Below are 14267 nucleotides of genomic sequence, written 5' to 3' on the forward strand. Positions count from 1 at the left end.
AAAAAGCGTCATGGGAGTTAGAACACAGAGTACGATGGGAGCGCATCCTGGTGTTCCATACCAAGAATGAAGGCAAAGCTAAAGCACTTTGAATAAATATATCGGTTTATTAAAGAAAAAACAAGTATTGAAGATGCGTCATTAAAACAAACACACACACTGAACCAGCTGCAGATGATGGCCTGGGAGAAGCAGTGCATGTTGAGACAGCTGGCATATATATGAAGCGAAGCCTGTCCACAATGAGAGAAAAAAATGCCTCAAAGAAAATATGCTCAAAAATATCCACACACACTTTCTCACACACATAAGAAGAAATTATTCTAACCTTCTGTGCAGCTGCCATTTCCTCTCTTTCTGTTAATCTGTAGTTCTGAGATTTGGACTTTGAACTCTTGATCAGACAACTTGCATTTGGTCTTTTAACTAAAAGTCCAGATCTGACAGGTATATTGGACGGTCACTTAGCACTCTTAAATTGGTCTCCTAGCCAGCCACAAACAGCATATTAGCAGTAGGTCTGCTACAAAAGCAGCTACATTCACATCTGCTTTTGTGTAGCAATAGTGAGGCTAGCTCAGTGGCTTCACTTCTTACAGTATATGAGTATTTTAAATAACTTAAATGACAGCCAGAGCCAGGCTAGAGCAGCAGAAATAAACTCTCCACCACACCATCCTCAGTGATGAGACACAGCATGCAGAGAAAGAAAACACAAATTAACCCCCCCCACTCACACACACACACACGCACTCTCTCACACACACACACACACACGCACTCTCTCACACACACACACACACACACACGCACTCTCTCACACACACACACACACGCACTCTCTCTCACACACACACGCACTCTCTCTCACACACACACACACGCACTCTCTCTCTCTCACACACACACACACACTCTCTCTCTCTCACACACACACGCACTCTCTCTCTCACACACACACACACACACACACACACACACACACACACACACACACACACACACACACACACACACACACACACACACACACACACACACACACACACATTTACATAAAACACCTTGATCAGAATGAGAGCAATAGCGGGTGGGCCACCATTCCCACTGTGGTATACAGAAAAAGACACACACACTGACTCTGACACACAAACAGAATACCTGGAGTGCAATCGGATTCGTCGGAACCTGAAGGCACAAAAAAATGTACATGGAGCTTATCGTCACCGTGAAGGCAACATGTAAAGAAACTCCACAAAAAGAGCCTGAGAAACTGCAAACACACACACTCCAAGAAGCTCACACACACCATTTCTGTTCCTGTGTATATGATCTGGTGAGTGGATTTCATACCGAGGATATTTCATTCCTAGCTGGGTTTAAGTCATGCTGTGCGTTCGGGAGGTGTGAGGAGGTACATACGTTGTGACTGGGAGACCATCTTGGTGCGGCTGCGTCCTCGTGAGTCCACCTGACTGGACACATTGCTGGCAGTGGACAGGGGCTGCTTGGTACGTACACGGCCTGCATGTATACAGAGGGAAAACGGTAAAAATACACAAAAACACATGGTACTCTGTAAGCTAACACATCTCTCACAAACCGTTTGCAGCTCAGAATCTAAGAAGCTACTAAAGATGATGAAAAGCAACGAACGCTGGAAGCTGAATTATCAGATCCTAAACTAAACACTTACATTCAGTCAGGTGCACACACAGATAAATATACCAGGGATGCTTCAGTGGATTAGAAACCAGTCTTAGTAAGGGCATACTTCAAATCTGAACCCGGTTATAAGCCAAACAATTATCCATCTTTAAGTATCTGAAGGATTTGATGAAACTGGCAACCATTTGCAGCATTTTAGAGTAAATGTGTGGGTGAGATGTTATTGCAGCGGCAATGAACAATTATTTTCATTATGGATTAAAAAGGCGTATTAGTTTCTTGATCAGTTGCCTGAAAAATGACTTAATCGATTATCAAAATAGTTGCCAGTTATCTTACTGTTGCTTAATCGAGTAATCATTCAACTTTAAATGCATTAACACCATTCACCATTCACTTTAGCCTATGCAATTCATCATCTGATCCACTTAACTTCAATTTCTGTTTAAATGACCCCATTCCTCTATTTAAAAACTTGGTCATAAGGAACACTAAGAAAACAATCAAAGATATAATGGAATTGCACAATTAAAGTTGGATTTTTGATTGTAAATTTAAAGATTTAGAAACTCAGGATGTCAATTAAAATGTACCAACTAGAACATCCCTTAAAAGCAAAGACAAACACATCCACCTAACCATAATCTTACCATTGTCTGACCTGGTCCCTACAGACAGAAATAGAAGGAGCATGTCGTAAATATCACACCTTTAACTAATATGTATAACACATCCTAAGCATCCAGGTAAAACCTCGATAACTGAATACACAGTTTAATACAGGTGTTGATGGTTAGACCATTTCCATATTAAAAATAAGATTAAATTGTAGTAAAGCAGAAGATCTTACAGGTGTAATTAATTTGATTCATGTTGTGATGAGTAGGACAGTGATACAAATGAGAGTTTAATGTAAGGCTGACAGCAGGGGGCGCTGTGGCCACAAACTGCAATAAAAGGATATGACATGGACTGGGTGGATGTGAGGAAATGGGGGGAAAAAAAAGGAGAAAGAAAAAAGCACGAGTAGGCTGTTGCTAGTGAAGCAGAGTGAGATGATCTTACCATCCGTTTTATCAGAGGCATCATCTTTAGTAGCAAAGAGAGAAAGAGAGGGTGGAAGGAGGAAAAGGAAAGAAACAAAGGGAAACAAAAAGCAAAGGATTGATAGAAATTATTATTAAAAAGTTAAAGATACAAAAGGAAAAGGGAACCCAAGAAAGGGGAAATGAAAATTGAAAGTGTCAATACCAAGGAAACATAAAAATAATGAAAAGTAATAAAGAATGTAAGTCAGAAAAAAAGGGGCAGAGGGAAGAGAAACAAGAGAAGAAAGGGGCACAGTGTGTATTAATAACAGAACATCTGTAGGGATGTGGGGGTCAACATCTAAACATAAAGAGACAAACCAACACACTGGACAGTATTCATGTATAGAACATGCACACAGAAAATATCCATAACAAAACATATACAGGATACATTAACAGGCAATGAGCAGGCAGCAGGAGAGGAGAGCACAGGAGCGGAGAGGAGAGAGGCCAGTCCAAGCACTCAAGTGTGTGACGTGTGAGTCAGTCCTTTTAGACTGTTTTGTAGAAAGATGTGGTGATCTTTGCCGGAGAGGATGTGATTTTAACCTGCTTCCACCTGGCAGAAACCTCAACAGCATTACCTCTAAGCTGATCTGAAAGGACTCCTCTGACATCCTGCTGATCACATGCTGACCGATGTCTGCACTGTCTGATTAGTCATCTTACTTGACTAACAGGGCCCTTACCCAGTGAGGAGTAGGAGCCAGGGGGCAGCCGCCCTGCTCCCCCGACCTGTCCGACGTGCCGATGCTTAGCGACTGCTGCTGCGTTTACATCCACGTCGCTACGGGAACGCTGCAGGGAGGCTGACGACACCCCACCCTTTGAACCCGCAGGGACTGATAGGACAGGAGGATGAGGAGGAGGAGGAGGAGGAGGAGTGTGTTGGAGAGGGGATGGGAGGTGATGAAGGGATATATACAACACAAACACATGCAGGCACCACACTACACATACACAGTATTGATTCCAAAAACAGAAATACACAAAAAGCTATGTACAGACACATATACGCATTTGTGCGCACATGTGTGGTGTAACGTAAAAACATAACTGGGTGCGACTGTACAGGACTGGACACGGGCAAGATGTAAATGAACATGATGGTAAATTTACAGATGATTGTTGGAGCTGCTCTGTATATGTTTATGTCACAGTGTGCACCGGTTTTCACAGGAGCGAATGAGCATGAAATTATATGTTTGAGAGAGCTTGCATGTGTATTTGCTGCTCTGTGGTTGTGTGTGTATTTTTGTGTATCTGCCGCTGTGTGTTTGTGTGTGTGAGGTGTATGTGTGTGGGTGTGTGTGTACTTTTGACTCACCTCGCCCTGGAGCTGCTGACCATTTAGAAGACAGAGGCCGACTGACAGAGGAGGGAGAAAAGTAGGTCAATACACAACAAAATAACCACAAACACAGAAGAAAATCAGTGATAATGTTATAGTACTGAGTGATGAACAAAAAATATTTTCATTTTCTTTTCATTTTCACAGTGACAAAAAATAAATGATTTAATAATTTTTCAGTGAAGTAAAGTGGAGTAAAATCACACAGTTTTCTATAAGCATTTCATATATGTATCACCCCAAATCTTGCTAATCTTGATTTTTTTTTTTTTTTTTTTTACATACAATTTTCCTTGAATGTCAGTAGTTTTTGATTATTTTGTACCCAAAATAAATGAACATCAGTTTTTTAAGTGGTCCACCTGTGGAAACCCTTGTGCCCTAAAGCATTTTTAGATTTTGAGGATATGTCTTTCTACTTTGCTCTTATTTCAGCTTGCTGTAGCATTGTGTTTACCAGTGAAATACAATGCAGGCAAGGCAAAGCAATGACAAATCCAAAGTGCTAGGGGTAGACTGAGGATATAATGCCCTGAATAACCTTCTAGGAATTTGTCTGTTCAATTTCTTCACAGCCTTAACAATAGTGGATGAAGTTAGTTGAGATTTTGTCTTAGTAAAGACAAGAGGGCAGTCCAATTTCATTCATTAGAATTTTTTTCCAATACTGATGATTATTTATTGAGAAAATCTGAGAAGGTGAGAGATTAGAGGAGAAAACTGAAAGTAAATTGAGGAGATTTGATTCTTGTACAGCAAGGGTGTCCAACAAAGGGTGTGTAGGTCCACTGATTGGACCTTACAAAAACATATTTAAAAATGGATTATGCCAGTTGCCTTCAATGTTTGTTTTCAACACTCAAAATGTAGTCTTAAAGGAAAATTAGTGGTCTAAAGCAAACTGTGGAGGCGAAGTGCTGAGCGCTGATTACTTGAGGCTCTCCTGAGAGGAGGATGAGGAACGGTCACTCTGGGGAAGTGAGGCCACGCTACCAGAGCTCTTCAGGCAGGACTGAAGGGTCCTCTGGTATGATGATTCCAAGGAGTTGTAGAGAGCGTCGGCCTCTGCTGGAAAGTGGTTCCTCAAACCCCAGTAGGTCCTGAGAGAGACAGCAGGAAAGAAGAAAACAGAGACAAAGGTAGACAGAGAAAGAGCACAGGAGAGAAAAAGAGAGAAAAATGAGGAGGAATAAAAAGATGGGTGAGGAAGATTGATTAAGGTGATGATGCAGGCAGAAAAGGAGAGCAATCAATGGATTCAAACAGAAAAATGAGGGTAATGAGCTATTAACACAACTTCTCTTTCACATAATGTAATTTTAAGAAATGCCTGTTTGTTAATGTTTGTGTGTGTGTCTTACTTGCGGGCCTCCACTCTGGCCTCTGAGTCAGCATCTCGAATTCCCTTCTTTATGCTCTCAACTAGAACTGCTGTGTGCCTGTAAAATATGCACAAAAGGCACAAGATGTATGACCAAGTAGAAAAACAGGTTTGAAATTTGTTTTACCCTTTGTAAACGACACTAATGTGAATCCTGCACAAAAAGTTTTTGCGGTTATGAGAAAACGATGCTGAACACTGTTCTGTTCTGAACCATGTTGAAATCAATCCTCACCTCTCTAGAGAGTGGGTTTGCCATTCCTGTAGCAGAAGGTCCAAGAAATCATAACAGCGCCTGGAGATGACACATTTCCATCAGCTTAATCACAGCACAAACCATGACCTAACAACATTATCAAAAGCATCCTAATTAAGATTTTGTGGCTGTTCATTATTTGAGACCTGCTCATTAGTACACTAGCTTGTTCGTCATTATCCTGCCTTTGATAACCTCACCTTCTAACAGCCACAGACTTGGATGTGCAGTTACTGGTTATCAGAGGGATGAGCCTAGGGACGTGCGTGTGCTGTACAGAGGACAGAAAGCAGAGTGTGAAAGATGCAAAAGGGAAGATTCAGTGAAAATTTAATGATCAGACAACAGTAGCAGCATTCACACTGTCAATTAAGTCTCAAAACAAGACTCTTGAATGAATTTATATGTGGTTGTAAAACTCACCCGTATGATCATACGGATAGCCGACACACCGGAGGTGGCCATGACTTTGGCACAGTTGGGGATGAGGTTGAAAAGGACAGGAACAATGGCTTCCGCCCCATGGTCGAATTTATTCCCCAACACTAACGAGAGGTGGCTACAAGAAACAAAAACAAAACACAAATACACACCAAACCTATGTTATAAACACAGAATGCTTCCAAAACTGTGGTAAAGTAACATACCACTAAGTGTAATGTTGTAAAATCAAACTGTTTAGATCAAACAGGTGGTGGTCATGACACAGCGTTCACACCCTGTACTTCCTGTATTTTTAGTATAGCATAAAACATTTACAGTCCCAGTGAAGTTGTTATTTACTATTCTAGGAAAAAATTTACAAGACTCTTTCTTGTGCTGAATCAAACTTCTGCAGCCAGGAGGAAAAAATGTGTGTATAATACATCCAGTAATTTCTGAAAAATCTATGGAGGACCCTTGGAAAATATATTACATCTTTTTCTTTGTTGATTTTGTCAAATTTACCCTTCAGTGATGAAAGTATCTGTAATCAACACTCACGCCACAGTGATGCAGGCCTCTCGGACCACTTGAGAGCGCAGGTCTTTAGCCGACAGTTTGAAAGCTCCATCCAGTAGCCGTAGGTGCTGGTAAAAACAGTCGTAATTGGCTGCACCCGCCACCAGCAGTGAGCGGATCTTTTTCAGCTTTAAACAATACATAAAAGATACCATTAATGATCAATGGTGATAAAACTATTGCTGCAGTGCCAAAAAAGGTTATTTCGTTGTGACAGTTAATCTGAAGAAACAGTTGAAGGTGTATACTGACAGCGATGGCCCTCTGGTCCCAGTCGTGTTTGTCATCGGAGCAGATCTCACGGATTTTATTCAGGTTGTCCTCAAGATCTCGTGTTGAGTAGATCTGCATAGAGACATATAGAAGGAAAGCAAGAGAAAGGGAAGGGAGCAGAGCAAATATATGAAGTACAGAAAAAGCCTCAGGCATTCTGGCCTTGATAGCCCATATAGTTGTGTTATTAAAATGTGTGAATGTGTGCAATTGTCTGCATTTATGCTCCTGTGTGTAGTGTACCTGGACAGTAGGGACATCTGTGAAGGCTTTAATGAAATCATCTTCATCAACTCCCCCAGCACTTTCTTTAGATACTGGAAAATAAGAGCAGAGTCAATTAATGTGTGTGTACGCATTAATAATATTGGCTATAAGCCTTCAGAATTTAAAGATTTGCTGCACTGGCTGGTTTTGTGATTCTGGTTTAACTCACAAAGACACAGGGATATATCACCACCCACACACACACCCCCACCCCCACCCCCACCCTCTCTCTCTCTCTCTCTCTCTCTCTCTCTCTCTCTAAGGTCAGGGGGAGCAGTCTGTGTTTCTAATGGACTTCCTGGCAGTAATGGGCATGTCAATCAAATCTCCCTGGGGGCTGGCAGCTCTGTGGGCCACACCTCCTACTACTCGTCACTGGAGAAGCAGAGAGAGGTGGTAAAGACGAGACAAAGAATACCAAAAAACCAAACAAAACAAAAACAAAAACAAAAAACCAACAAAAAAAAAACCAAACAAAAAAAAAAAAAAAACCTAGACTGCCTTGCAGTTGTGTGCCTCAAGTCAAGTTGCAGTTCACATCCATATCTGTCCAGACTCATAATATATGTAGTAAAGACTTTAGAGGAATTTAATTGGAGATAGTAAATGTATTGTCATAATTAGTGTATGAATTCTTGGCCAAAAACGTGTTTTGTGAGGTCACCGTGACCTTAACTTTTGACCTCCAAAATGTAATCAGTTCATCTTTGAATCAAAGTGAACGTTTGTGCCAAATTTTAAGATATTCCTTCAAGGCGTTCCTGATATATCATGTTCACAAGAATTAGACGAAATGACGGACATACGGACATACAACCTGAAAACATAATGCCTCTGACCAAAGCACAGAGGCATTTAATTAATAAAAACATAAAAAAAACCCTAACAAAAAAAAACAAACAAAAAAACGGAGGAGCTAAGAGCAACCTAGGGGGATGAGAGTATTAAACCAGTGAGACAACCTAGAAAGAATATGTTCACAGGAGAGGAAGAAGCTGAAGAGTACCTATAAACATGGTGGTGGAGATTTGGGTATAAACAGAGAGAGAGAGAGAGAGAGAGAGAGAGTGAGAGGCAGTAGAAATGTTTTCCCTCCTCCTTTTCCCTTGGGTTGGTTTCTGTATCAGGCTGCGCCACAAAGATGTGTCATGTTAAAACTCTACATGACCCTTAGGGAGCTAGGGAACATTGATGTAGCCAGCTGTTTCACTGTAAGCACAATCTTCTGTGACTCTCAGGGTGTAACATGATAGCAGCCTGTCCAGAACCACCTAGCAGCCCTCTGTCACCATTTGCAATTATTTTTATTGCCAGCTTTATGAAATGGAAAGGTTCTAGGCATGTTATGAGGGTGAGCCTTTATGACTCCAATAATAATTGTTGATAGCTGATCGTTTCACAATTGTGAGAACTAACTTTGATATTAGAAACAAGTATTTTATCATAACAGGTGCTTAGCTTGAATAAAATTTATTCAACTTAAAATTGTAAACAAAGTATTTTGTTAGTTGCATGTAGATGATTATGCAGAGATATGATCATTAATCCCAGTGTGAAAAAAGTAATGTTCTGCTTTGACTGAAGATCATCTTGGCCTTTTAGAGAAGTCACACTCTGATACTTGATCCTTCCTGATACGGCTTGAGACTTTTTGCATTTGGCAGTCTTTTCTATTACGGTCAGTTACTGGCAAAATTCAAATATCTGTCCTCTGCCCGAGTCTTGCTGTCAGGTGTTGCTGGATTGTGTGGGCGTACTTTCATCTAAATGCAAATGAAGACAATGGGGCTGCCCATTGCAGCCATCATGTAAACTGTTCTCATATACCAAAAGAAAAGCCAAACCATAAATTTGTAAAATATTTAAAAAAAAATGAAAAAACAACATAACAGGAAATGTTAACGGCTGATACAAATGAATGACTATTACAAATCTGTGGCAAAGGTAAAGTCAGGTCTTTCCCTTTTCATCACATTAATCTTCTCACGGTCAAGGTTTTAGAGCTGTAGTTCTTTGTGTGAAAAATACCCAACATTCCCTTGACTTAAGCATCTCACAGCCGCTCCACGATCAATAAGGTTGTAATGATCCAAGTTACAAGAGATCACAGTATGGTGTTTAGAACCAACAGAGCAATGTACCAGGACTAAGACAGACTGCTTGATTGTAAAACACTTACACCTACGAGTGTATGTACACATTTGTGACATTGCTGACGGGATACATTAGCAGACAGCAGGAATCGACTGCATGGTCGTGGGAACACATCATTCTTTCAATAGAGAGAAAGACAGAAAAAAATCAATACATGCAAAGAGGAAGCAAACGTAACACTCCGGCTATCTACAGCAGGAGGGATACTTGGCAGAGAGGAGGAGGCTCTCTCAAAAGGAGGGATGATATAAACTGTTGCAAAGACAGACTTCTGCAGCCCTGAGATATGGACTGATGATAAGAATATGAGAGTATCAGATTTCTGAGGAAGCGCAGAGGGTGTGTGTCACTTTAGACTTCAACATCTGCTTACTCAAGTAATTTTATTTCTTCTAACAGATCCCATAGCCTCTGCCCCTACACTGTGGCCACCAATAATATGCTTTATACAGAAGGCTGCATCCACATCCTGGAAAAAAATGACTACAATCAATTGTTTATGTGGAAATTCAAAGGTTAGTAGCGCAGGTTGTGTTTATCTTTTGAGGTAAATTATTTCACCTAAATTGTTTCACATGCATGAGGTGGAAAAGAAAACAGAGGGCAAAGACATCAGGGTTAGGGGTTTGTTCACTTCCCTACAGACTTCAGACGACACTTAATGTAGTGAATATCTCCCAGGCCTGTACTGCGGCCATCTTCACCTCTGCTTTGTTTTGGGGGATTTTTGTCTATAGCCCAGCCACCACCAAGTGAAATACAGCCTGAGTTAAAGTGAAGGGAGATGACAGACAAGTCCAGCTGCAATGTCATAAAATTGGGGGCCATGTAGGATTTCAATTTTTAGATGGTTCACCCAAAGCTGAGAGTAATCTTCAACATCATAGCCACATTTTAATTTCAAAACTTATGTGCTAGAGTCCAAAGCCAAAATGAAATGAATGAACAATATGGCAATGTACACACATAAATCTGGGTTATGAAAAAGCCTGGATCCCTTTATATGAAGTGAAGTCTTATTGTTCTCTGGTAAAATGAAATATCACTCCGATATCAAAACGTAGTTTCTAACTGCAATGTATATATGAATGAGAGTGTTCTTTCTCAAACATTTTGTTAGTAGATTCAAGAAAATACCTGTAGTATCTGAAAATGTTTGGGAATTCCTTTTTAGAAAATGTGATTAAAATATCCTGCCAGAATTGATAAAACTGTCAGACAATGACTGTCAGACACACAGACATTCTAGTGTCATCAAGCCAATAGATTGCTCATGTCTTTTTAAATTGCGGTTAAAGGGAAAAAAAATGTGTGAAATTAAACAACAATAATCAATCAGCTTTACATTTTCAGTAAAGTAAAACTAGTCTGGATGCTTGCTACCAGTCGCTCAACTTCCCATGTGTACCAAATAAAAGTTTTTTCCCCAAATAAGGAAGAAACTAATAAATTCTTAATGATGCTATGGTGTTGGATTCTCGGGGCCGTTTTGTCAGCCAGTAGGATTTCTAAGACGCTTGAAACCCCAACTCAAGTGTTTCTGTATTCAGTAATGTATAAATCTTAAATACTGACACTACTGAGCAATGAATATAGAAATGGACTGCACACTGCGTAACTGGTTACACTGACTTCCACAAAGCCAGAAGTAACGCTTTCCAATTGTAGCAATCCCGATAATTTTGACTTGCAACTAACTAGCCACTAGCCTACCAGTCATGAATGAATGATAGAAAACCCACTTTGTCAGGACAGAAAAGTGTTTTTTTTTCCCTAACTTGGATGTACAGCTGTGCATCTGCATTCACTGTTTGTGTGCAAATGTACATTAATTTAAGTACCTAGCTTGCCACCAGTAGCGCTGGGCCTGCGTGCAGCAGAGGACTCTGCAGGCTTCTTCGGAACTTTTGGGACCTTGAAGGCAGCCTGGGCTGAGGAAGAGCGATTCCCATCCACACTATCGTCATCCTCAAAACTTCGATCTGGAGGGTGAGGAGAGAGAGTAGAGTGTTATCATATACATCAAATGTTTTGTTAAATCTTCACAAATCTTATTGAGTCAAGTTCAGACTATATAGAACAGTTATTAATGTTCTTACACAATTTTGCACATCATTTATTTATTCAAAAACCTGCTTGATCATCAATGACTATAAACAGTATAAGCTTTCTAAAATGTAAACTAAACACGTATCAACCACTCTCAGAAACATTTCACAGCACCTTGGATTTAAGTTGCCCCTTTTATACTGAGAATAATGCATTTAAGGCTGTTAAAAGACAATGAAAAGTAGAAAGAAAACTAAAGACGAGACACAAAGCATGGAGGAGGTTGTGATCTACAGAGAGCTTGGTCAGGAATCACCAAATCAATAATAATTACAAACACACCACTAGTAAGTAGAAAAAGCAAACCCACTCACATCTACAAACCCAAAAACACGTATAATGATCAAAAATGTCCACCAACGCAACCAGTGGCTGACAGAACTCTCTGGAGCCCAAACCCTCCATCTGCATGCTAGCAGAAACAAAGCTAGCTAGAAGGCTGACAGTGAAACTTGAGACACACTTGCAACAAACAATGGTGCAGCATTTTAAATATGCATCTACCAGTACTTGTGGAGGCCAATATGTGAGGACACAAGCACACAAGTAGACTGTGGAGCTGAAACTGTTGGCACAGGAAGGCAGTTGCGCTGTGGTCGCTCTGACAACCAGCCGTGGAGAAATGCGCCAAAGCCACCACCCTACACCTTGACTCATACATCAACTTACCTACAAACACATTCAACATGCAAAATCAATGACATGCATGCATGTGTGTGTGTGTGTACATACATGCCACATGTTAATAGTCATTACAGAGTCAATTGTGTCAAGCTCAGCAAATGTTAAGTGGACACGTAAAGAAGGAGACATATACATCGTCAGTTGTGAAACATTTACACACACACAAGTCATCGACACACACACACCAACACTCCCAGGTCCATCCCTGCACTCACAATCACAGATCCGCTGGCAGATAAGTCGCCTCATGCTTCTGGGAGGGCGTGGTATCAGGGTCCCCCCTCTTCTCCAAGCCGTACCCCGAGACACATACACACAGCTCACACACACTTCATATTGGGGCTAAATCTCCACACACACAAACACACACACACACACACACACCTCACATCGCTGTCTGAAAATCCCTCCACCCGTACAAGTGCCGGCATTTTCTTTCACTCCTCTCTACCTATCCTCCTCTCTACCCCCCCCCTCTCTCTCAGCATCTCTCCTCCTTCCTTCAGCAGCCTCACAGCCAATCAGATGAGAGGTGACATCATGGTGTTGCAGCCAGTGCGGAGGCAGGACTATGAATGTGTGTGTGATGGGAGAGAAAAGAAGAGCCACACACACACACGCCAGGAATATTAACAAGGCTTCTCGGTGTCCCTGCCAGACCAGCTAACCTAAACTCATTACCATTGACAACACACACTCTCTAGCCTCTTACAGCCTCTCTCCCTTTTTCTCGATCACATGCAGAACTATCAACAACCTTTTAACACACTTTTTATGCTGCTACATTTACCCGTGACACAAGAAACACATGCATTTATTAACTCTCACTCTCTTCACATACATACAAGAACAAAGGATGATCGAGAAATGATCAAAGGAGGGTTGATGATTGGGAGGGTGAAGGGGGGAAAGACCACACCCCTCCATCTGAGGTCTTGAACCCCCCCCCCAAAACACACACACACACACACACACACACACACACACACACACACACACACACACACACACACACACGTATAAACACATAACGAGCAAATCCAATCTTGCAACTTTAATTTGAGGGTATTTGCATCTATCTCAAATGAGCAGTGGACAAACTTAGGGGACCAAAATGTTCAGACAAATTGGCTATAACCCTAAAGAAAGTCCTCAAATTTAAAATTGGGCTATAAATCCTTTACAAACATTGACTAACTTACGTCTTCAACTTTTAGACATCAGCAGCCACTTGGCATCTTGCCTAGTAAACCTCTGCCAGGACTGCACTGCAGCCATGTTCAATTCTGGCTGGTTTTAGGAGATTTTTGCATTCAGTCTGGTCCACAGCAAGTAAAATGCATGCTCAGTTGGACTGAAGGCTGCACTTTCCTGGGGTGCTATAAATAAAAAGGTTTTTAATGTCCACTAGACTGTTCGCCTAATATAGAAGTTAACACGCCCAAACATTCTTAAAGCGAAACAATCATTGGTTAATTTCAAATGTAATGTGATGGAATACAGAGGCACAAAGATATAAATAAATATTGTGTAACTATTCTATACTTTATACACACACACACACACACACACACACACACACACACACACACACACACACACACACACACACACACACACACACACACACACACACACACACACACACACACACACACACACTACAGACAAGCACACACAGTTATGAAATTGCCTGGATTCCTTTATGTGAAGTCATATTTTAATGATCAGATCACAGGCATGACACTTTTGTTTTCAATGGGCTAGCAATAGCGCATGGGTTCAAAATAAATGTCAAAGGTCAGCATCAAAGTCGAACTACAAGGACTACAAGACCGCCCTCTGCAAAATAAACAACATTATGAAAGAGGGTCTTACATATGTATAATGAATACAGAAGAAAAACAGAAATATAGTGATGTTAAAAGTTAAATTTGAGCACAAAGTCTAATAGACCAATAGAACTAAATGCATTCACAGTATAAGATACCAGTTTAATAAATTTAAAGCTTTCTATCAAAACCCACAGGT

General features: G+C 40.8%; 1 protein-coding gene across 21 annotated transcripts in view; it reads right to left on the minus strand.

Annotated features, from left to right (window-relative positions):
• clasp2 (cytoplasmic linker associated protein 2) overlaps window positions 1-14267 on the minus strand; it is a 60109-nt gene that overhangs the window by 19874 nt on the left and 25968 nt on the right. For 16 of the 21 annotated variants that reach the window (XM_040122674.1, XM_040122690.1, XM_040122689.1 and 13 more), the window contains 14 exons: window positions 11285-11425; window positions 7266-7339; window positions 7002-7094; window positions 6732-6877; window positions 6171-6306; window positions 5948-6018; window positions 5727-5786; window positions 5472-5549; window positions 5043-5210; window positions 4087-4127; window positions 3449-3601; window positions 2319-2336; window positions 1423-1524; window positions 1162-1188 (listed from right to left, as the gene is read on the minus strand). In XM_040122674.1, coding sequence (XP_039978608.1) covers window positions 1162-1188; window positions 1423-1524; window positions 2319-2336; window positions 3449-3601; window positions 4087-4127; window positions 5043-5210; window positions 5472-5549; window positions 5727-5786; window positions 5948-6018; window positions 6171-6306; window positions 6732-6877; window positions 7002-7094; window positions 7266-7339; window positions 11285-11425 — 1308 coding nt within the window. Of the gene's footprint in view, window positions 1-1161; window positions 1189-1422; window positions 1525-2318; window positions 2337-3448; window positions 3602-4086; window positions 4128-5042; window positions 5211-5471; window positions 5550-5726; window positions 5787-5947; window positions 6019-6170; window positions 6307-6731; window positions 6878-7001; window positions 7095-7265; window positions 7340-11284; window positions 11426-12451; window positions 12534-14267 lie in introns of those variants that run through there. The other 5 variants (XM_040122684.1, XM_040122672.1, XM_040122691.1 and 2 more) reach the window with 4 other exon arrangements.

This window comes from Xiphias gladius, chromosome 24, assembly GCF_016859285.1.
Source record: "Xiphias gladius isolate SHS-SW01 ecotype Sanya breed wild chromosome 24, ASM1685928v1, whole genome shotgun sequence".
Taxonomy (NCBI): domain Eukaryota; kingdom Metazoa; phylum Chordata; class Actinopteri; order Istiophoriformes; family Xiphiidae; genus Xiphias; species Xiphias gladius.